The 23,522-nt window shown below is 36.9% G+C and overlaps 1 protein-coding gene across 1 annotated transcript; it reads right to left on the bottom strand.

The window, feature by feature from the left end:
* Positions 1-955: 955 nt before the first annotated feature.
* Positions 956-23,261, bottom strand: LOC121417785. The gene is made up of 12 exons (XM_041611520.1): positions 22,981-23,261; positions 22,568-22,583; positions 21,877-22,136; positions 20,969-21,112; positions 20,391-20,684; positions 19,955-20,203; positions 18,474-18,821; positions 10,258-10,478; positions 4,712-4,849; positions 4,053-4,197; positions 2,261-2,288; positions 956-1,570 (listed from the first exon to the last, which is right to left on the bottom strand). The coding sequence occupies exons 1-12, from the start codon at positions 23,174-23,176 to the stop codon at positions 1,273-1,275; spliced, it is 2,337 nt and encodes a 778-aa protein (XP_041467454.1). The 5' UTR covers positions 23,177-23,261; the 3' UTR covers positions 956-1,272.
* Positions 23,262-23,522: the final 261 nt, after the last annotated feature.

Below are 23,522 nucleotides of genomic sequence, written 5' to 3'. Positions count from 1 at the left end.
GTTTAATGACTGCACCTCTTTCGCTTACCTTCCAAACGACTTTTAGTAAATACTACATTGGTTTTGAATGAACTGCAGCGTAGAACTTTTTTTAAATTTGTGAAATATTGTCAGTATCAACTGTGCTGCTATAGGCTTACAAGACCTTGAAAGCAAAAACAAATAATAATAAAAAAAATAAAGAAATAAGGCAAGCACTGTCAAACGCTGATCTCGCAGCGTACATGATCATGATGTTCAAAATGCAACACTGCCATAAAACGTTGGGATTTTTTTATTATTACTCTCTTTTTCATTTTAATGACTAGATTATAACATTAATCTCTCAAAACTCACTTATTTCGGCAGATGTGTAGAGATTAATGTATTGGATGAGCCTGCGCCTTTGAATGCTTTAAACATATAATATGGCGCAATATAAATGCTGTGGATCATCATCAACAAGTTTGTGTCCTACAGAATTGAACTGATTTATGTACACCGTCTTCATAAAGACACTTGAATATGATTTAAAAAGGCTTTGTGATAATGATAACAATGAAAATGATAATATTCATGAGTCTCATTTATCTACGACAATGTAAACACATTAAATTAAGCTGATCTTCCAGCGGACAGTATATTTTATCAACATTTCTTGTAAATGTTAGAAAGTTATTATTTTCTTTCTCAATTGTAAAACCCCATCCATGTTTCTGACAACAAGGTAGAAGTCCCTATATCTTTATTAATACAGGTAATATACGAGAGTCGGGTGCTCTAATTGAGCCACTTTTCTTTGGTACCTTTGAGACCGCCTGCATCTAAAAAACATGAATACATGTGACATTTCTTTTTTTTTATTTCCAGATGAATAGCTATTTTTCAATTCAATTCTTTTATTTCATTTCCACCCAAAACACAATACAAAGTAATATAAAACAATACAAATCAAGTACGATTTTATAGGGCCAAAAAAATAACAGTATAATATAGAGCATAAATGGAAATGAGGGGGATCCCCTTGGAAATAAACAAATCATAGTTGACTTATTCATTATATGCGTACATACATGTATTACAAGAACGAAAAAGAGAACAAAAATAAATCATATTGATGCAAACATAATTACTGCAATGATGCAAAGCTTTTCACACAATGTTGTATGTTCATGTGCAAAAAAGAAGTCGTAGAAGAAAAAAAATCCTTGTACACAATTCTTTAAGTGTGTATTTCCGAATATACAAAATGCGCTAAGATGTTCAGTTTGTCAAATGGTGGCCGACGTCATTTCAATTTTCTTGAAAGATTACTTCGGATTCACGTCTCAATCCCGCGGCCTCTAAAGCAAGGCGAAGTTCATTAACCTGCTCACTAGGTCGTACACGCCTTCTCCAGTCTTGAAGCATCTCTTTAAGACCTGATCCTGAGACACTGCTGGCCGAGGAGTCTGCTCTGGAAAGGTACTTGCTGACCATCGAATTGGAGAAACCTAGTTTGTAGCCAAGCTCACGCGCATCCTTTATTTCACATACTAAACCAGAAAGCATTTGTAGCATGTGGTTTGAAACGAACCGAATTCTTCCTCTTCTGCGAAATCAACAGCAGTGAAAATGAATTGCAATAGATCATACTTTCCAAAGACTTTAAAATATTAAATTTAGAGATTCGTCATGTTTGCTATGTCACGTTCATGGCAAGACTGTTAAAAGTTAAAACATACTATACCTTACAAAAAGTAGGGCTACTGAGAGTTATTCATCCATTCAAATTTGAAAGTAAATGACAAAAAAGGTAACAAGACGTCAATAACTATTAGGTATCCAATTTCATGTCATTTGTTTATACGCGATATAATTCTCAATATATTTTCAATGCCTTATTGCGATATGATTTTACAACCATAATCAATAATTATTATTATTATCATTATTCACTCCTCAAAAATTATTTGACGAGTTTTTGCTATTAATTTAACTTAATATTGAATAATATGCCACGATACCTTGATGAAAATTCAATATGGCCTTTGGAATTAAGCGGGGATGCTGAAGCACCCCGTGATGTTTCCTCTGACAATCAAGTTGATACGCTAATATATATATAGGTTTGATAAAATCACCTTCATTTTTAAGCCTTCACCCACTATCTCATACCAAAGACACCTAACTTTTGTTTCATTATATATTTTTCGTAACGAGCACCCCTCTTCAATCATCGTTAATGTTATCTCTGTGATTTAACCTAACAAATTGTTGAAAAGATTTACTGAGCTCTCACCTGTGAGGCTGTTCGTAATTAGGTTCCACTGTACAGAAGAATAAAAAAAAACATATTGTAATACTCCATGATCTTTCCTTAACCCTAAAAAGACTGGGGGGGGGGCTTTTAGGCCCCCCCCCCTATACATAAATCGCAATAAATTTTTGGAAAATGAAGCGTTCGCGCCGACATTTCATGACTTTTCTCTTGAGTTCTGCGCAACTTTTGATACAAAACTTGTATACCCCCATGCCGCGGTTGCGGAGTTACGTAACATTTTCGTATCACATGTCACGTAAGAAATTGAAATTTGTATTCGTTTGTGTGTAAAGTGTATGGTATTTGAATGAATGTTACACACATTGTTTTCTAACTACATTTTTATTTATTTCTTTCTATATTATGTCACTTGTGAATTCAAGTAGCAGTTCTAGGATATGAATATTATGAAAAATATTGCATAAAAAATAGAGAAATACATAAGAAATGCAAACTAAAGAAATACATAAGAAATTAAAATCAAAGAAAAACATAAGAAAAGTAGTGCAAAATACCAGAATCGCTTGCACAACTATATTCTTGGGTGCAGGAAACACTGGATAGACAAGTAATGTCACACTTTAGTTGATTATGCTATAATTGATATTGAATAAGTTATATATTACACAAACCCAAAATATATCTAGAATACTCAAGAATTTGCAATATGCAATATCTAATGTCCTAAAGTTTTTTTGATAAAAATTTGCATATTCACATAATTAATTATGAATATAATTTGCATAAATTATGTGATATCCTTTATGCTTTGTTTTCACCAGCTAGTGTACATGTAACACATCACCTGTTCATCTTCCAAGATTGCTTTGGCTCATTGCAAGATAGTGTAATGCAATAAAACATGCCAAATGTTGTATTTCTCTACATAACGCGTGCAGAGTACTTATTTGCATATTTAGTAATTACTAATTTGCATAAGCATATCTAATAATTCAAGCACGAAATAACACAATTCTATGATAAACAACCTCTCCTTACAGGTGAAAACCTTGAAACGGGAATTTATGGACCGCAATAGGTACCAAAGTATGAAAAATTCATTTTTTGGATAAAAAATTGTATATTCGCATAATTATGCATATATTAAAAAATACAATAAATATCAATATTTTGACTTTGTTTTCTTTTAGAGGACATGACAAAGGATGTGTGTGCCAAATTTGGTTGCGATCGGACGACCAACGGCCCAGATCTTGGGGGGGGGGGCCAAAAGGCCCCCCCCCCCCAGTTTTTCTAGCCTCCAAAATAGCCCAGTCTTTTTAGGGTAAAGACATCTTACAGTGAGTATACTGCTCTTAACACTGCAAGGATGACATGTTTGCAATGATTTATTTATTATTATGGATGCACTCCCTTTTAACTAGATGTCATGCACCTAAGAAATCGAGTAGGCCTGTGCTTTCCGGAAGATCAGTTAGTCCCCGTAGTATGTTTGCTTCCATTACATTTACATCCTTTGCAAAATCTAGTTTAAATCTGCAGTAATAGTAGAGAGTTACTGGTCACTACAAGTGGATAAGAATTTTATTTTAATTGTGTTCTGTACTGTGAGGGTGTGGATCCGTAAGTGGGGAGCAAAATGGTTGAGTCATGACTTTTCATGAATTGCAATCTTAACTCGAAATGAAACTTTCTAGAACTTTGTAAAATGAAAAAAATGTAAAACGTTTGAAGGATATCAATATTATCTACAAAACCTCCCGTCTCTTTAAAAACTTGAGGATTCTTTCTCCATATGAGTTTTGTTTACCTTCACTAGCAATGTGTATTTCTTGCTCTGCCAGTGTGGATGATCCCTGCTCAATGCAGACACCGACACTTTTATGGCCGCTAGAGGGCGGTAGATTGAAGTGTGCTATAATACATCCTCCTGAGAGTAGGGAACCAACATGAACCTGGAGAAGAAACAAAACGAAAGATGGACATTTAAAAACGAAAGATGTGGAATAAAGTAAAGAAACACGAGAGATTCAAATGAATAAACAATACACCAAAAGAAATCCAGAACACAAAAAGCAGAGAGAAAAAGGGATGCGTAGCGTGATGTTGTTACGATATTGCGCTCATCCTAATAATTTAGACGCAGCTGGCTAGTATTGTCACCTCTCATATCATATTAAACATGAATATGTACAAGGTCTTGTTGGTAGATTGGCAAAAACGTAACATATCGTAACTAGCATTTATCATTTATTATTCATCTCATCATTCATGACAATATGTTGTACACTTCAATTATTTGTGTCCTTCATGTCCTAGTTGATCATGAACATAGCCCTTTTAAAAAATTATGTCTTTCATATTATATTCAAATAAAATCTTGAATTGTGACTTGAAACCGAAGGAGGAAGCTGTTACAGGAGAAAATAATACATGTACATACGACCAACAAAGTTTAAAGATGCTTACGGTTTCCTGTGTCTTCTTTGAGTCAGAAACACACAATACCATTATATCGTCTTCTGCTGAATCCAGAGTGAATTTGATAACATTCGTAACTTGGTAGAAGATTTCTTGCGAACGGCTGTCATTTCTTTGCCGAAACTCCTGAAGGCAAAAAAATTGTTAAGTGAGCAGGAAGCTCATGGAATAAGTTACATGTTATAAAGAAGGTGACAAACGTTGATGAAAATTTTAGAAAAGGTGAATAGAAAAAAATATGGGTACTTGAATGATGAGACCACATATCATATATGTACACAGTAAAACAAATATACAAAGCTGTTTACTATGTGAACCTTATAGTAATTGCTTAAACAGTTTAAACAAGTGTTTAAATCTTAAGCAACAAAGTTTAATGCTCAATATCTAATCTTTGATCAATTAAACATGATTGTTTAACGGTTAAACAAATACTGTAAGGTTCATATAGTAAACAGCTTTGTATAAAATCCTAAACAGCGTTTTTACTTTGTACATCCTCTCATTGGCAAGGTGAATGAGGTGTGCGACTAATGTCACACAATATTGAACAGCCTCCGATTAAGTCTACATATACTTTGCTTAAACTGCCACTTTTTAAACTTAGCACCTTTGTATCTTACAAATCGTTACGATTGATCCAATCAACCACAACTATGGACAACCAACAGCACCAACATATAAAATGAATGTTTATTCAGAATGTTTTCTAGATATGTGATGTATATACATACGTTCATTGTTGTCTTCCACGGTTCAGCATCGTTCTCTTTGTTTATAAAGGACAATGTGCACATTTCCAAGAAAGAACAAATGACCTTTTATGGATTTCCATACAATTGAGATTGATCGGATCAATCGCGTCTCTTTGTATAATGGGCCAAAAATAATTCTTCAGAGGATGACATGGAGAGGATTCACCAAAAATACAAAGACAGAGGATGTATTTTCATTACCATTTTTAGGTGTAGACTTTGCTAGAATTGCAAATACTGGTCGCATCGGCAACGGTTGTATATATATATATATATATATATATATATATATATATATATATATATATATATATATATATATATATATATATATATAGCCTTTGTGTTCTCCACATTCTAGTAATTCAATATTCGAATTTCGACATGCTCTTAACTGTCCTGGTACTTGCATAATAGTTGTCAAAATTTCATTAGTCTTTGATTCGTGGGTTTTCCTATTTCATACAAGCCTGCTTTCAACAGGCTCTCATTCTCCTCTTAATTACAGTTAATATTCATTGTGATACTGGAAAATGAATTACTTATAATTACATAAAATTGAATATTTATAGGTAAAGAATTAATATTCGAGTTTTTCATAATTTTTTATACTTTATACATGTAGTTTAAGCCGTCCATGAAGTATCCCTGCTTTTTAATATCAATTCTAGAGGAATTTCCATTCCCACTCAAACGATCGCGACAGTGATTTTGTTAATGATATGATCTCTACTCTCAACTCAAATAATTTGGATTTTGTAGCCCCTTTTGATGATAATGAGCAAGAACAGGTTAACCCTTCCTCATACTACACTGAAAATCAACTTGTTTCTCACTTTAAAAATTTAGATAAGACTGTATTTTCAATGTTCCACACTAACATTAGGAGTATGAATACCAATTTTGAGTGCCTCCGCAACCTTCTTGACCATAGGCTTAATCTAAATTGCTCTGTAATCGGCTTAACCGAAACTTGGCTTTCAGATACACCTCACTCATTATATTCCCTACAAGGTTATGACTTAATAGTGAACAATAGACCCAACAGACAGGGAGGTGGCGTTGCGTTATACATTAAAACTGACTTTAATTATACTGAAAAAATGTCTTAAACCATGTCAATGACTCCATAGAAACAATTTTTATAGAAATTGAATTCGTCGGTAGAAAAAATATCGTAATTGGAATAATATATCGACCTCCTAATTCCAGTCATAATGATTTTTTGTTACATCTCGAAAATATTCTTTCTAACCCAATTTTACGGAGTAAGGATTGCTTTTTAATGGGTGATTTTAATGCTAATCTACTGAAATATGATTCTGATTCCTTTGTTCAGGAGTTCTATGGAACATTCCACACGTCATCATTTATTCCACTTATATCAAAACCAACTCGCATTTCGGAACACTCCTCCACTCTTTTAGACAACATATTTACCAATATGCATCCTTTTCCACACGCTGGAGTGGTTATCTCTGATATCACGGATCACTTCCCAATATTTGCAAATTTCTCAATTTTACAGCAGACTCAACAACCTTCTAAAATACACACACGATTTTTTTCTGAGGCCAATATTAACACATTCACAGAAAGACTTGATGAACTAGACTGGGGTAATATTTTAATATGACTGAAGTAAATCATTGTTTTGACGATTTTATGGATAAATTGACTAATTTATTTAATGAATGTCTCCCGGTAAGACATTCTAATCAGCGTAGTAGGAAAAGAAGCCCAGATCTCCATGGATCACAGCAAGCTTACTCAGATGTATAAATAGGAAGAATACTATCTATCTGAAATATAAAGCAAAGCCAACTGTGAATAATAAATCCGGATATTTAAATTACAAAAACACACTGACAGGGCTATTATGAAGAGAAAAAAAGAATTATTTTTCTTGCCAGTTCACGAAATGTAAAAGAGACGCAAGAAACACATGGAAAATTATAAAAGAAGTATTGAATAAACATAAAAAGAAAAATTCTGTATCTAAGATACAAATCGATAATAGAATTATTGATAATGTACAAGAAATTTCCGATCATTTTGATAACTTTTTTTTGTAGAGATTGGCCAAAATTTAGCCAATAAGATACCAGACAGTAACAAAAGTTTTCATGAATATTTACCTAATCCTAACCCGAACTCTATGTTTTTTGCCCCGGTGGATGAGAGTGAAATTCTTGATATAGCTAATAATTTACATAGCAAACGAAGTTGTGGACATGACGGTTTTGATAATGCCATAACGAAAAAGATTATTTCTTGTATTATTGAACCTTTTACTTATATATGTAATTTGTCTTTGAGAACTGGTGTTTTTCCAAACAAAATGAAATTAGCCAAGATAATACCTATTTTTAACTACAGACCCATATCATTATTATAAACTTTTTCAAAAATATTAGAAAAGGTAGTATTTTCACGTACAATGGACTTTTTGAATAATAACGAAATTCTAACTTGCTGTCAGTTTGGTTTTAGAAAACATCATAATACATCTCATGCTATCTTGTCCCTAATCAACAAAGTAGCTAACTCTTTTGACAAAGGCTCCCATACGATAGGAATGTTTTGTTTTTTTTTTCTAAAGCGTTCGACACAATAGATCACCAAATTCTTTTATATAAACTGTCACATTATGGTATTAGAGGCATTGTGTTAGACTGGTTCCGTAATTATTTACACGAACGCCAACAATATGTTAGCATTGAAAATCATATGTCACATTTTAGAAATATTAATTGCGGTGTCCCCAGGGTTCCATACTTGGCCCGCTGCTTTTTATACTTTATATCAACGACTTTAACAGATCCTCGGACTTATTTTTATTTATGATGTATGCAGATGATACCAATCTTTTTCTTTCACACACAAACATAGAAACTCTTTATCAGATAGTCAACTCCGAATTAAACTTAGTGTCAACATGGGTTAAGGCCAACAAATTATCCCTAAATCTAGAAAAAAACTAATTTCATGTTATTTAGCAACACATTTAATGAACTACCTTATCCAATTCTAATAGATAACATAAAAATAAAACAAGTAACTACAACAAAATTTTTAGGTGCATTCATTGATGACAAACTTTCATGGAAATATCACATTAATAATATATGTAAGGTAATATCTAGAAATGTTGGTGTAATAAACAAGCTCAAATGGGTATTCCCCCCTAACATTCTAAAATCTTTATATTCAACATTAGTTTTACCCCACTTGAATTACGGAATACTCGCCTGGGGAAACAGCGCAACATATATGTTAAATAAAGTACTACTCTTACAAAAAAAAGCTATGCGGATCATAAGTCGCGTTGATTTTAGACATCATACAGACGGTCTTTTCCACTCAAACAATATTCTAAAAATTTACGATATTTATCGATTGAATCTTGCGATTCTCATGTATCAGTATAACAACCAAGGGTTACCCTCCATTTTTAACAACATATTTCGAGTCAATAATGAAATTCACCGTTACCCAACTAGACAAATCAATTTGTATCACCTGCCAAGGACTCGTACAGCATTTACACAGAACACTTTTATATTTACTGCCCCCAAATTTTGGAATTCCCTTCCCCTGAATACGAGAGAGAGCTTAAGTATAGGCACATTTAAATTTAAAGTTAAAAAATCACTACTTGCCCCCTACTCACAACAAACCTCAATTACTTGATAATAATCATACAGATCCCACCGACACCCTTTCCCCAGTCCTCTTTTTTCTTCTTCTTATTCTCTCTCCTTGTCCCATGTCCATTTTTCTGTTTTTTGTGTTTGCTTTGTTTCGTTTGTTTGTTTGTTTGTTTGTTTCTGTTTTTTGTTTTTTTTTTGGTTAAGCATTCATGACCATGCATTTATTTTCCATATGTTCAGCGATTTTCTACTACATGTATTTACGTTCCCTTGATTCGATTGATCATTTTCCAAGTTCACATTATATTACGATATTTACATTATTTACGTATTTGAGAGATCAGCGTCCAACAAGCCAAGCTTCTAAGCTGGCCTCTCTTTTCATTTCATCCCTTTCTTTTTTGTTTACATACACACGAGTACCCATGGTTTTAAGAATGTTAAGTTTTATAAAATGATGATATAAGTATCGTATTTTGTTTGTATAATTGCCAAATCTTTGCAAATGTAAGGTCGTTACTTTTGTTCATTTTTGTAATTGTATTTATGTATTTGTTTTTATGTATTTTTGATTTGTATGTGAAAAATGGAAAGAAAAGAAATGAAATGAATCAATAAATCTAATCTAGAATTATGAAAGTTGTTCATGACAATACATCTATTTACAAACTTTTTTTTAATATAAACAAAGGGCAATGATTTAAAAGGAATGGATTCTACATAATGTCTACACACAATGTATTTTTCTTCAGTATTCAGATACATGTAATGTTTTGTTTAATTTGCGTTTATTGGTTTTATTTTAAAGTAATCAATATAATACATTAGATACAACAACATAATATACGTCACGGAAAATGCTAAAGAGGAAATGCTATCACAGATCAAAATCATATCCACTCTCAAAACTACACTTTTAAAAACGAAAAAAGTTAATTTAGCTCTTAAATTCAGCATTCCTTCGGAGTGCGGAATTTTCTCGTTCAAATTTGAACTAGACAAATCAGCACTCCGAAGTGCAGTCACTATACACGCTCTTTAAGAGCTAAATTTGTTATAAAGTGTAGTTTTATCAGGCATTGGTGTCTAAAATCACTATCAGAAGTAATGCACGGTTGTAACTTACTACAGAGTCCTTGTTGTAAGGATGTGCTATGCGGATTCGTAGCGTGGGCTGTGGAGTGTTGCACTTGAAGAGAGGTTGTGATACCTCACAGATGAACTGAATTCCTCGGACATCATTCGAAGACAAAGCAAAGTACTGAAGATGACGTGTCGAGAACGTAATCCTGTCTTCTGAGATCTCAAAATCTTTCGATGATTCAATAGCCCTGTAACCGAATTTTCCTATGTGAATGTAAAATACATCAGGAAAAAAAAAATGGTGTCACAAGCATTTCGATTCCATATTCATATGAATAATTATATACCAGACAATAGAAAGCTATGATTTTTTCGGTATGAATGTGAATCAGTTCAAGTGACTGTTTTCTGTCAGAAACACTTAACGTGTGGTTTCTGAACTGTTTGCTGAAAGACCTCAACCCCTAACCGTATACAAGCCTCACCCTCATTTAATACCATGCAATATCAACATACACAGGCGCACACACGCACGAACCTACACAGCCATACACACATACAGTACCACTTTAACCCCAAGCTCCTATCAAACCCACCGACCAACACACACTTAGATGCATTACTACCGATTACTTACTATACACAGATAACCCGCATTTAAAACAAAGAATACATACATCACAGCACAATCACAGCGACACATATCTATAAACACATTATCAAGTTAGGGAAACACTATCAAACATACCTACAGTTGTATTAAAACACAGGACTTCCTGTGTGGTCAATACAGACGTTGTGTGATAGGCGTACCATCCAATAGAGCTCCCTATTTTCTTCACTTTTGTTATATTTTCATATTCTTTTCGCATATATGATTTGATTAGTTCATTGCTTTTTTTTTCTGGCTTTCATTTTGGATCCATTAAATCACCTTTTTCCTGGCGGATATTCTCATTAATACTTACTTACTTTACTTTAAGTCCTCGATGCTGTAGTCTTGAGTTGAGTGCCTGTTCATCGATCAGAGTATCTCCTCTGGTGGTAGTACAGTATCCATTGTATTAAAACAAAATATATATACCGGTACTTAAGACGAGTAAGGACTGACAGAAGTGTGTACATGTATGCTAGAAACCGTGGAAAAACAAAGACAATACTGCCTACACTGGCTTATAGAGCAAATCATAATTCCTTGACCAGTGCCTATCTAGACGAATTTTGAAAGAGTTGACTGAAGAGGCTGAAATAACACTGTCAGGAAGACTATTCCACACATCTACAACCCTGTTACTGAAAAAGTACTTTCTAATATCAAGCCTAGAAAATTTCTTCTCCAACTTCAACCTATGACCTCTAGACCTCCTCTGTGACTTAGTGAAAGGGTTGTGTTGTGTGTAATATATTCCAGTCATGTACTTGTAGACATCAATCATGTCACCTCTCCTTCGCCTATGAGCAAGACTCGGTAATTTTAGTTTCATGAGACGTTCCATATAAGACAGATTTCTAAAACCTGGAATCATTTTTGTGGCTCGCCTCTGTACACTTTCTAACTTTCTTTGTTCACTCAATTTATATGGTGACCATGCAGCTTGTCCATACTCTAATAGGGGTCTGATAAGACCTTTAAACAAATATGACATTGTAACTGCATCCAGATGAACAAAAGATCTTCTAATGATTCCTAGGACTCTGTTTCCCTTTAATGCTGCTTGTGACACTTGGTCTTTAAAAGACAGCTTTGAGTCAATTAATATCCCTAGGTCTTTTTGAGCTTGTACCTCCTTAAGAGTAATTAGATTAGACTCTCCTTTCATGTAATACTGGGTCTGCTCTTCTGTAATGTTTTTTTCCTAGCTTTAAGACGGTGCATTTATCCGGATGGAATCGTAGCTGCCATTTTTTAGCCCATTCTTCTAAAAGGGAGATATCTTTTTGGAGTTGTTTGACACCGACAGCACTATCAGAACGTACATACATCTTTGTATCATCCGCAAACATTAAACTCACTTAAAACGCGGGAGTCTCACAGTGAATCTACATATGCCCCACACATGCATATCCACGTCAGCTCTAGATCAACGTGTATACATCGTGCAACCAGGCTGGACCACCCATCCCACGGAGGACAGTCACTGACGTTACATCTGCAATAAATTTCTGCAACAGTGCAAGCTCAGTAGTCTGCATAGTCGGCATAGAGACGTCTACCTCTCCATAGAACTGGTATTGTATAATACTGTGATCTGTCTCTGCATGTTCTGTTCCGGTGGAGTTGCATGTTCTGCTCTGCCTCTGCATGTTGTGTGCTACGTCATCGTACATGTAACGTTACTTGTAATTGTACTGCCTCTGTGTCCGTGACTGACCGTTTATGTATGTAAATGTTATTGTGACACCTATTGTGTTCACCACTTTTGGAGACACCTCCTAACTCAAAGCTTTAGATGTTGGTAGTTCTTAGTCTGTTTGTGTCCAGTCAACCTCTACACGCATCGTAACTTGTACATGTACAATACTACATGAACTAGTTCACTGCCACTGAGTACTGTGTTGTACTAAAACTATCCTTGGGATACTCACGGTCAATCTGCTCATACCCACCACCAACCCATCGACATCCACTCTTATCAACCCTTCTTTGTTATCCCAATGGCAAGTGCAAGCATCTCGACAACAAAGCGGACCCGACCTAGAAGAAGTATTCACCACAACATGAAGCATCCTCATCTAGAAATTAAGGACAAAGGTCGCAGGGCTGTAATTGTTGTCAGCTCCAATCTACTGAAAATTCTAAGAAAAGAAATGCCAAAATTCTTTGAAAATCTCTGCAGCGCAAGCAAAATTCTTGCCATTGACACCACTGGAAAAGACAGCATACGTGTATGTAATAAGCTAGCAATCAATGGGAACCCTGGCCAAAGAACGAAGCTCACAGTGTCTGTGCAGGATGACAGTTGCTCTATTATAGCTACAGGATCCCTATGCCAAGACTTCATGAGATCGTACCTTCCTCAGATCTTAGATACTGTCAAGTCATGTGACCTCACAGTACACATGGAAATAGAACTCCTGAGGCGAATCTGTGTAGAACATGCCACAAAAAACATAGTACCTCTTGACAAAGCACAGCAAGGGAAAGACCACTCAAGCAATGATCAAACTTCCAGTCAGTGTCCTTGTTCATCATCAGATATGCTACTTCTCTGTCCAGTTTGCCAAACTCATTCATGTAATGGGACAATATTCTGCTCCTCATGTAGTAATTGGCTTCACTACTCATGTACACCTATGAATGATGAAGAAATAGCTACCCACGAGGCGGATGAGTCCCAAACGTACATTTGCCATTTATGTTCAGCTCTTCAATCTTTAAATTCCATAAATGAACCAGACGAAACCCATTCAGACAAAGATAGCACTATATCACTCAATGACGATTGGCCCCCCAGCATCCCTTTTGCCAACTCCCCGCCATCTCCAACCAATACAAATCAATCAGGAGGCATCCCTGGCGAATCCAGGATCAACGAAGATGGGCCTGACGAAAGACCTGTAGATGAACTTCATGAAACATTGCCCACTCACCAGGATAGTACCAGCACCTCACTAACTCATGCGAAGATCGACAAAGAGTCACAAACTGCCATCGAATCGCCAAAGGGTGACTTGAGCAAACTTGAGAACACAGTTTCAAAACTGACGGCAGATCTACGCACCGCACGCTCTGTCAACAGAACTCTTGAGGGGGAAAATGAAGCCCTTCTTCGTGACCTTCAGGAGATGAAAGCTGCTGTAAACAAGGCCGAGGATGATTTACAGCATGTTCGAAGTCGACTGAGGCGATCCAAAGAATCCTGCGACTCTGCTGAACGAGAAAGGCAAAAACTGGCAAAGAAGAACAAAGAAATTCAACTTCAAAACGACAACCTCCTTGCGCTATGTCTTAGATACGACATAGAAGAAGCTTTGGCAGAACAAGACTGGAGACTGGTTCCAGATGGTAACAAGGCTCACCCTGCTTCGTCACACATTCAAGGCACAGAGAGCCCTCAGAATAACAGATTCACTGTTCTCAGAGACGAGCATACCCAAAATGATGTTATCGAAGTTACTGAGCCCTCATCTAGCAATGGGAGATGGACCAAAGAGGGGGCGAAGCCCAAACAGCAAAATCAAACTGTAAAGCAAGGTCAGGTCAAGACACTGGCCAGCGAGCAAGCAATACACACTGACCAAAGACACAGTAAAGGTCTTAACTCAGGGCCCCACCCTTCACAACCCCTTAATGGACATAAGATTGGCCTGGCCCACTCCCCAAGGAAAGACAGACGCCAGTCTATAGGCAACCGATCTAGCGCAATGGCAGGAGAGACCACACTCAATGCCCATCCTGTCGAGGTGCAAGATGCAGAAAGAAAAGGTGAAATCAACATCCCTTCAAAAATGGACTTCGAGACACCTGTGACTGAAGATGATGATGCAGTTCTTCTTGACTCGCCCACCTCTACACCAACCACCACCAGCAGACTGAACCACACATATGCCAATATAGTAAAAACTAATATGCCTGATTCTGTAGGTCAAAACATACCTGCCTCACCAAGAGCGACAGACAATAGTGGACCTCGTACCCAGGATATCCCCAATCCTGCATCTACACCTTTACCTAACACTGACAGTGCAGAAAAACGACAAGAGCAGGTTTTTCGGCATGGCAGAGCATCCCATGCCACTTACCTAAACATTATGGCAGTCATAACCAGGGCAGCAATGGCATCATTGGCGGTGCTACAAACTCCCAACATATGGAACCAGACAGGGACACAGTTTCTCATGCAAGCGCACCTCCACAACATCTCCTATCACATAAGGCTGCTGAACCTTCACAAACAGCACCTGCTCCCAGCCACCAATCCTCACTCAAGCTATGCTCCCTCAATGTGCGTGGAATAGCCTCGTCCCAGTTTTACTTACATGATCTTCTTTGTACTTGTGACATCATCTGCATCCAAGAACACTGGCTGCATGAACTCTCTCTTGGTAGGCTGACAGAAATTAGTCAGAATCATTTGGTATTAAGTAAGTCCTCTTGTCGTCCTGCAGAGACTGTAGTCTCTCGTCGTGGCCATGGTGGTCTTGCTATTTTCTATAACAAGGATTTAGAGCCATACACCTCCTCTATTCCAACTACCTCTGAAAGACTTATTGGAATGAAGTTGAAGTCTCCTGGTAGCCCCAAGGATCTAGCCATCATGAGCGTTTACATGCCTACTGGCAACTCCTCAGACATGACCACAGAATACATATCTGTATTGGATGAACTGACTCACATCTTACAGTCTTTGAATCCGAAAACAGAGGTCATCATACTTGGAGATTTCAATGTAGATCTCCTCTGCCCTGCAAAGCATCACAGACTACCAGCTAAGGCCCTGAAAGAGTTCATGGAAGAGCACAACTTCAGTTGTCTGAACACCCTGCTCCATATTCCAGGAGTCTACACTTATTCCAGCGATGATGGATGCACGAAGTCTAACCTCGATCTTGTCCTGGTCAAAACTCCCAGTGAACACTGTTTCAAAGAGTTTCACATCTGCACCGAGGAACCAAAAAACACATCTGACCACCTCCCTGTTAGAGTGACCTACTCTCACACCTGCAGTGACCCCAGCTCAGTAACCCCTCAACATGATCCCAGTGAAATGCCCTATGGCAAGAAACTGTCGAGACTCAGAGTTCATTGGGATAAATTAGATCCTACAAGTACCGAACGACTTTACACACAACCTCTGGAGGCTCAGTGTAGGAAATTCTGGGCTCAGCACAAAGACAAAGCTAGAATTCTACAACCAGATACTGCAGAACGGCTCCTTGATGCAATTTGTAGTGTCATGGTTCAGACGTCTACTTCAAACCTACCTCACTCCTTCTCTAGTACTCCAAGGAACAGGAAACCAGAATGGAACAAAGATGTCGACAAGTCGTATGTAAAAATGAAGGTCAATTGGAAGAGCTGGAAAGATCAGGGTCGCCCTCGGTGTAAGGAAAATACGGCTTGGATTTCCTACAAAAAATCCAAGAACATGTTCAGACGATCTCTCCGGCAAAGCAGGCAACGATGTCGTAATGAAATCATAAAAGAAGTGGAATCTTCCAAAGAAGACAACCCTCTACTCTTCAGCAAGCTTGTCAAGCAGCACAGATCCCCCAGTAACATCAGGACTGAAACAGATTCTCTTATTGTCTCTGATAAGAAGCATACAGGACACCAACTCCTTGAAGGATGGGAGCAATACTTCCGTGCTCTTTCCAATCCTGACCCCTGCTCTCCCTGCCAGGTGGATGAGGAAGTAGCTCGGGCAGAAGCTTTTCTCGAAGGAACCCAACTGCAAGTCACATCCTCGCAGCTGAACATCGCAATTGCCCAGCTAAAGTCCGGCAAAGCAGGAGGAATAGACCAGGTCTCCCCTGAGCATGTAAAGTATTCCGGACCAATCATTCGTCTTCTACTGGTGCAGATTTATAACTCAATCCTATTCCACTGTCACATACCGTCCAACTTCAAGACTAACTTAATCCTTCCAATTCACAAAGGAAAGGGGAAATCTCCCACTGATCCTTCGAACTACAGGGGTATATCTTTCACTACTTTGTTCTGCAAGATCTTAGAACTTCTCATTAAACCAGAATTAGAAGAGACTCTTCATAAGTCCAACATACCTCATGAGCTTCAAAGTGGATTTCAGGAAGGACACTCATGCCTATTGGTAGCGGAAACATTGAATCTCATCATCGAAAGCTGTAAGAAGCAAATATTCATTGCTTATTTGGACGCTGCCAAAGCTTTCGATACAGTTTGGCACAATGGTCTTCTCTTCAAGCTATACAAGGCTGGTGTTCGGGGTAATCTCTGGCTTATTATAAAGAGATTATATGAAGATCTAAGCTCTGTTGTGTGGTGGAAAGGCAGAATAAGTGAAAGCTTTCCTGTGAGGCAAGGTGTAAGACAAGGAGGAATCCTTTCCCCCCTACTCTATTTGGCCTTCATCGATGGTTTGATCAACAGCCTCCAGTCGTCAGGCCTTGGAGCTTTCACTCAATCCATATACACAGGCATTCTTGTACTCGCCGATGACGTTGCACTAGTGGCTACCTCAGCAAAAGAATTGAACAGTATGCTTCAACTTGTCTTTGACTACTCCTGCAGGTGGCGCTATACCATCAATCCGTCTAAGAGTGCTGTCATCATCACTGGATCTGGTCCCAAGACCTCAGAAGTATGGCAGTTTGGTTCTAGTACCATACCTCTCGTAGACAAGCACCCTCATCTGGGTATTACCCGGTCCTCACACAAACTTGATGCTACTTCCAAGATGATATCTACCGGCAACAAGACTCTCTATGCTCTTACAGGCGTGGGAGCATTCCGTATGGGACTCACCCCCGCAGTCAAGGATGAGACTGTAATCCACCTTATAGGAGAATGTACCCTCTACGCGGATGAAAGGAAAGGGTTCCTTGCCAACCTTCCTCCGTATCTCCAACATGATCTTGCCATGACCCCTGCATCACAAGTTGCAGCTGATATTACTAATGTTGTACTTCGTGGATTGGACACTAAAGCAACTAGTATACCTGCTGCTTCAGTTCCCCAACTTCATTACTACTCCCTTCATTTCTTGCATGAGCTTCATGTCAAGCGTTGTCTGTTACCAGTGAACAACAACTAGACAGCCTTGTGATACACTTTACTCCAACTTCGTTCTGAGCCAGTCTCTTTTGTCTCTAAACATATTTATCAAACCACTTTTTTCTGCGTATCCACTGGATCTCGCAGTTCTCCAGGACTGGAGGAAATCAACCGAAGAAGAAGTTAAACACTTTTACACTCCAAACGTACACACTTACACCACATACAATTACATGCAAACCCTTATACCTAATACATTTTATCTCTTGTTTAAGTACAAATTAACCAGCATAGCTTTGTGCTTTCAATAGGCTCAATATTCAGATATGTGACGAATATTTCAATTTCACTGACGAAATAGATCTTACATCATTTCATTATAATAAATTCAGGTTATTCCGTATTACTCTTTGTTTTCACACAGTACAAGTTATTTTGAACTATAAACAGGCATTTATGAGCCTATTGAAAGCACAAAGCTATGCTGGTTAATTTGTAATTTGAGAAGTCCACATAATGTTCTATTCTTAAAATTGATAGCAGTATCCGTGATATAACATTACCTTGTCCGAGTTTGGTATACAACTTCAAACACAAGTCTTCCTTCTTCTGCTGATATCGCTCTGAAATGATGATGCAGTGTGGAAGCGTCACAGCCGCGGGTTTACGAAGCTCTTGCAAGAAGGAACATCTGATGATGGGTGTGACCAGAACCTCTCCATCATCCAGGGGAGTGTTATATGAATTACTCCTAGGGACACATAGTGTAACAACTGATCTCATTCCTTTCGAGATCGCACCCGAAGGAATCGATACTCTGATTCCAAGGTCATGAAGCTTCAACTCTCCACCATTGTGATCAATGGTGGCATGTGTAAAGGGATCCGGGAAACCTGGATGTTGTGAAATGGCTGGAAAAGGAAGGAACAAGAAAATACGTTCAGCAAAACGATGTTATCGACTTCCTGTTCTTCCAATAGTATGCCTGCCTTTTGGGATGTTATTTTTGTTATGATTGATTAAGAAACAGGTTATTAATTTACCCCTTCATATCAGTCAGGCATCAACTTATTCAACTTTCAAATCCTTATTCAAAATCCATCATTTCCGAAACTCATAACTAGGTAGAGTATTGGCAATTATTTTATTAATAACATTTTATAAAGCTTAGATATTAAGTAATTCTCTATGTCACAGGTCTTTTTTTCTTTGTTTGTATGATAAGGTATTTTATTTCTTCCTTTATTGTAAAACGCGTAGACAAACTTTCAGTTTGTTATGCGCTACATAAGAGAAGTATTATTAATATTATCATTATTATTATTAATCAATAGGCTGCTACCTTTATTGGATAGAAGTAGTACCTGGTATTTCCCTAACTGAGGGAATAATGAAACGTGAATACTTTGAAGTTGTTATGCGATTTCATATTACTATTAAATTCTGAGAAAGATTGTGAAAGTACTAGACCCTGAGTTGATAGGAATTGCTATTGATTCGCTTCAAAGGCCAGCAATGCCAACTTCTAAAATAACATTTCAAAATATTTTTTGCCATGAAGTGTAGACAGTCATATTTCATCTTTGTCTTGACAAGTGCGTGTTCTTCCTATTTCTTTATACAGGGCATTGTTTAATTTTCTGGCAACGAATATACGAGGACGATGAATTTCCATATATTTGATGCTAATTGATTAAACTAAGCACAATTTTTTGTAAGACAGGACCAATTAATGACTAAAAAATTATGGGGTGGACCCAGACTTTTCCAGGGTGCAGGGCAAATTTCTCAAAGAAAATTCTAAGAAGCAAAAAATGTCACTAAAATGAGGGTATTTTTGTCTGAGAATTTGAGAAAACAGAAAAGAAAAGGCAGCCATTTGAGCATGAACGACAAATTCCCTTTAAAAATATGTGCAAGAGGGCACACTTGGGTATGAACGACAAAAAAAATAATGAATATGACCCCCCCCCCCTGGATCTGCCACTATGACTGTCACCTGGAATAATAATGACATTGAGTATCATAACACAATTATAATTACCAGTGGCTATCTGCTCTGCCGCATCATTTAAATGAAAAGCTTTAGCAATTTCAAGCAACCTTAGTCTTGTTCCTCCTTGTCTGGCCCATTTCTGAAGAATCTGTAGAACAACCTGGCGTATCATGGCAGGATCCAAGGTCAGAGATGAAGCCATCACTTGCAGAACTTCGGAAGCTGATAGATCCAGCCACTGAGAGAGGTGTAAGAGGTCTGGATTCGTGTGGATCTTTTTGGAGATTTCAGAAATATCTTTAAAAAGAAGGAAATAGTTGTGGTGTCAGTCCTTGATAAATAACGATATGTCTACAATTATGCCCAAATTCGGGGTTAATGTAGATATTTTTACGCTTACAAACATAATTTATACAACATTACATAATAAAAAGAAAATTCCTTTACGTGTCAAGGCATGCTAAAAACATAGTTGGTATCAAACCTGTTTGAGTGTCTTTGCTGTTATATCCTTGAAAAAGCCTAGCCAACTTTTCTTCCTTTTCCAGTTTTCCTAAACGTCTATACCATTGGTTGATGAATTGCCATGCTAGTCTTTCCATTAGTGCAGGGTTGGAAGGAGCTATAAGACCTATAATGTCGTTGTCGTCTACACGGAGAGCTCTACTGAGGTCCAAAGCCGTAGTGAGATTCCCAACCACACGAACGGCTCCACATAGTTCGCCATTACTCGGTGAACCTCCAAGCACGTCGATGTCTTCAGCAGTCTCATCTCGGTCTATGATTTAGAATTACATTTTGATAGAATGTTATTCGAAGTTGTGACAAGAATAACAGTTACCTGGCCCACTTGTACTATATTTATAAAGCTGAATTCTATAATCACCATCGTAATTATATTTCTGATTACTTTCTATCATAGAAAAAGGCTTTTGGGTATTCCGACACATGTTGATTTGTGACTTGACTCTTTCCTATTCTTGCAGTGTCATTAAGACTCTCCCACCCTTCGATATCTGTCGTCTATCCACGCCTTCTCCGTTTCTTAATCTTATTTCATACCTGACTCTGTGTATTCAATGATCTTCCATTCTTCATGGTCTTTGTCTTCATCTAGTTCTGATCCTTCTTGAGGAGATGGGTTGGAATTCACCTCCGGGACAAGAGGGGTCTCACAATCAGTTTCGTCTTTTTCATCCCCGGCATCTGCAATGTATTATTGTCATAGAGTAATAACAGACCGTTTTGGAGACAGGACGTTTCAAAAAAGTTAAACACTTCAATAGAATGCCGTTGATCATCTACATGCAAATACAGGTAATGTATAAAAGTACAAATTTCCAAAACGCAAGGTCGAAGTGGAATTATCTTGCTTTCTTCTGTTCACAAAACCATACTACATGCATTTTTATTACGCTAAGAGCAAGCAGAGAACGAAATGAACTATCATTGTCGCATGAGTAGAATAGGAAAAGATTAGAAAAATATTTTTGTTCTATTGATTCATATTGCCGTCTTTAGCGTTTCCATCCTCCATTGACCCTATCATCTCGTTGACTCCATATACATTGGGGGCCATTATCTACAAGCAGTTTGCTTTTTTATGGTCCTAGCCATATTTTGATTGCATAATTATGTATGATTTGTATATACACATTTTTATGGTTGAATAAACTTGAATGGAATTAAATTGAAAAAAAGTGTATCTATTGGTAATTTACAAATTTTATTTTAAAAAAAATACAGCACGTAATTTGGAGTTTCGGGTCTTTGTTTTATCTGGATAAGTATTCAAAAGGATTTATAAGTACTGGGCACCATTTACACTTTACAAAAATAGCCTTTTCAGTTGGATCATTTGAGTAAAAAAAATCGACGATATTCGAATAATTAGGCCCTAAATAACACAAAGAAAATGAAACTGACAATAAGTGCATTTTCTAAGGAAAAAACAAAAAAGTAGTGGATACCATTCGTGCAAGTTGCTTTGGACGATTCGGTAACAGATTTCCATACAATCTGCAGTTTCTCCTCTCCTTTATCCATTGATGTTTGGGATGCCTTCCAACTCGAGAGCATTTGAATGTTAGCATCCTTTCTATTGTACAACGATCGATGCTCGATGTGCTGTAATTCTGTCCTGTCAAATCCCAGTTGATTGCCGATCTCATAAAACCTTTCTTTGCTGATGCGACGGGCAACTTGTAACAACATGCTATCAGGAATCTCTCTGTGACGTTGAATTAAGATCAATGTAGGTAAATGAAAAATAATGAACCCAACCCAATTTAAATGTTTATTCTATTTTTTTTTACCTCCAGCTTATTTCAGTTTCATAACAGTCCCAATAAAAAACAAATAATTAGGTTGGTGGACATGAACCTATCGAAATTTTGGCTGCAAGAAACTTGAATGTAAAGCTAGTCCACAGGTTGTTTGAGACCATTTCTGAGAGGGTATGATACCAACAGAGAGGGAACATTATAAACAAAATGCATTTAATTTGACTGAAGAAGACATATTGACGGAAATCTGTTTTATTATTCATATACATTATATTGGCCGAAACATTCTGAAAATTGTAAAGAGCATGATAAATATGAAGTTTCGGCTGCTATTTTCATATCTTAAACATCTTTTTAACAGAAAATACAAACTTACTCATTTGGTCCAATGTCTTGATGACCGCAGTCAAGTCCGAGTTAAAAAAAAATAAATAAAGAGAAGACAAAATCCATTAATTTACACATGTATAGTATAAAGACAATACTAAGCATTATATTTTCTTCTTCATATTATAAAAAGAACTACGTGATGATATATAAATTGCGAATTTAGAAGTCTTGGACGACTAGAAATTATAAAGATATATGTGTCAATTTCTCTAATTTCCTTTCTGAATTAGAATTCAAAATTATTCGAGGTTGGAATTGTACCATAAATCTGAAAATTTTATTTTCTCAAATAAGTATACTTTAAGATCTTTATTTTTGTCACTTTAAGTGCAACTAAGGAACCATTCGTGACCTGGTGATAGTCAAATATGATGAACCCGAATAGAGCAATACCCAAACCTGAGATAGTTATTTCAGTTGCTAATGACTGGAGAGATTCCATGAGTGCAATTAGGGTATTCTTCGCTGCTAGGATAGATTCTTGTCTCCCTCTCCATATCACCAGCATGTCATAGGTGGCTTGTTGTCTGTCGTTGAATCTTCTGTACTCTATGCAATTTAACTCAGCAATGGTGAAACCAAGAGCTACTCCCATGTCATAAAACTGATTTACATCAATTGATTGGGCTATGGTAAGGACATCAATGTCCGACCGCAAGTCACTTTTCTCGACTTCTTCTAACGTCCTGGATGTTACGATATTATAATATTTAATACTATTATGATTGAAATTTACTGGTTTCCTGGCAAATGCCCTAAACATGTCTTTTCATATTGTTTCATTCTTCTTGCTGCCATTATGTACATGTATATTTTGTTAGTATACATTTTTAAAAACAACAAATGCGGAAAGCCTTTATACTGAAATAATTATTTATTTAGGAAATCCTCAGCCATTGGTCATCATGTACACTGTGAGAAAATTTATCTTTGAAATAAAA

The sequence above is a fragment of the Lytechinus variegatus genome, chromosome 6, assembly GCF_018143015.1.
Source record: "Lytechinus variegatus isolate NC3 chromosome 6, Lvar_3.0, whole genome shotgun sequence".
In the NCBI taxonomy this organism is placed as follows: domain Eukaryota; kingdom Metazoa; phylum Echinodermata; class Echinoidea; order Temnopleuroida; family Toxopneustidae; genus Lytechinus; species Lytechinus variegatus.
This window is presented reverse-complemented; position numbering and strand designations above follow the sequence as displayed.

Excerpts from the sequence above, each read along its gene's own strand:
- LOC121417785 (XM_041611520.1), bottom strand. The coding sequence starts at position 23,176 with ATGGGAGTAGCTCTTGGTTTCACCATTGCTGAGTTAAATTGCATAGAG. Across the intron at positions 21,113-21,876 it reads CAAAGCAACTTGCACGAATG|ATGCCGGGGATGAAAAAGAC; the intron begins GTATCCACTACT and ends AATACATTGCAG. Across the intron at positions 18,822-19,954 it reads GGCAGAGCAGATAGCCACTG|CCATTTCACAACATCCAGGT; the intron begins GTAATTATAATT and ends TTCCTTTTCCAG.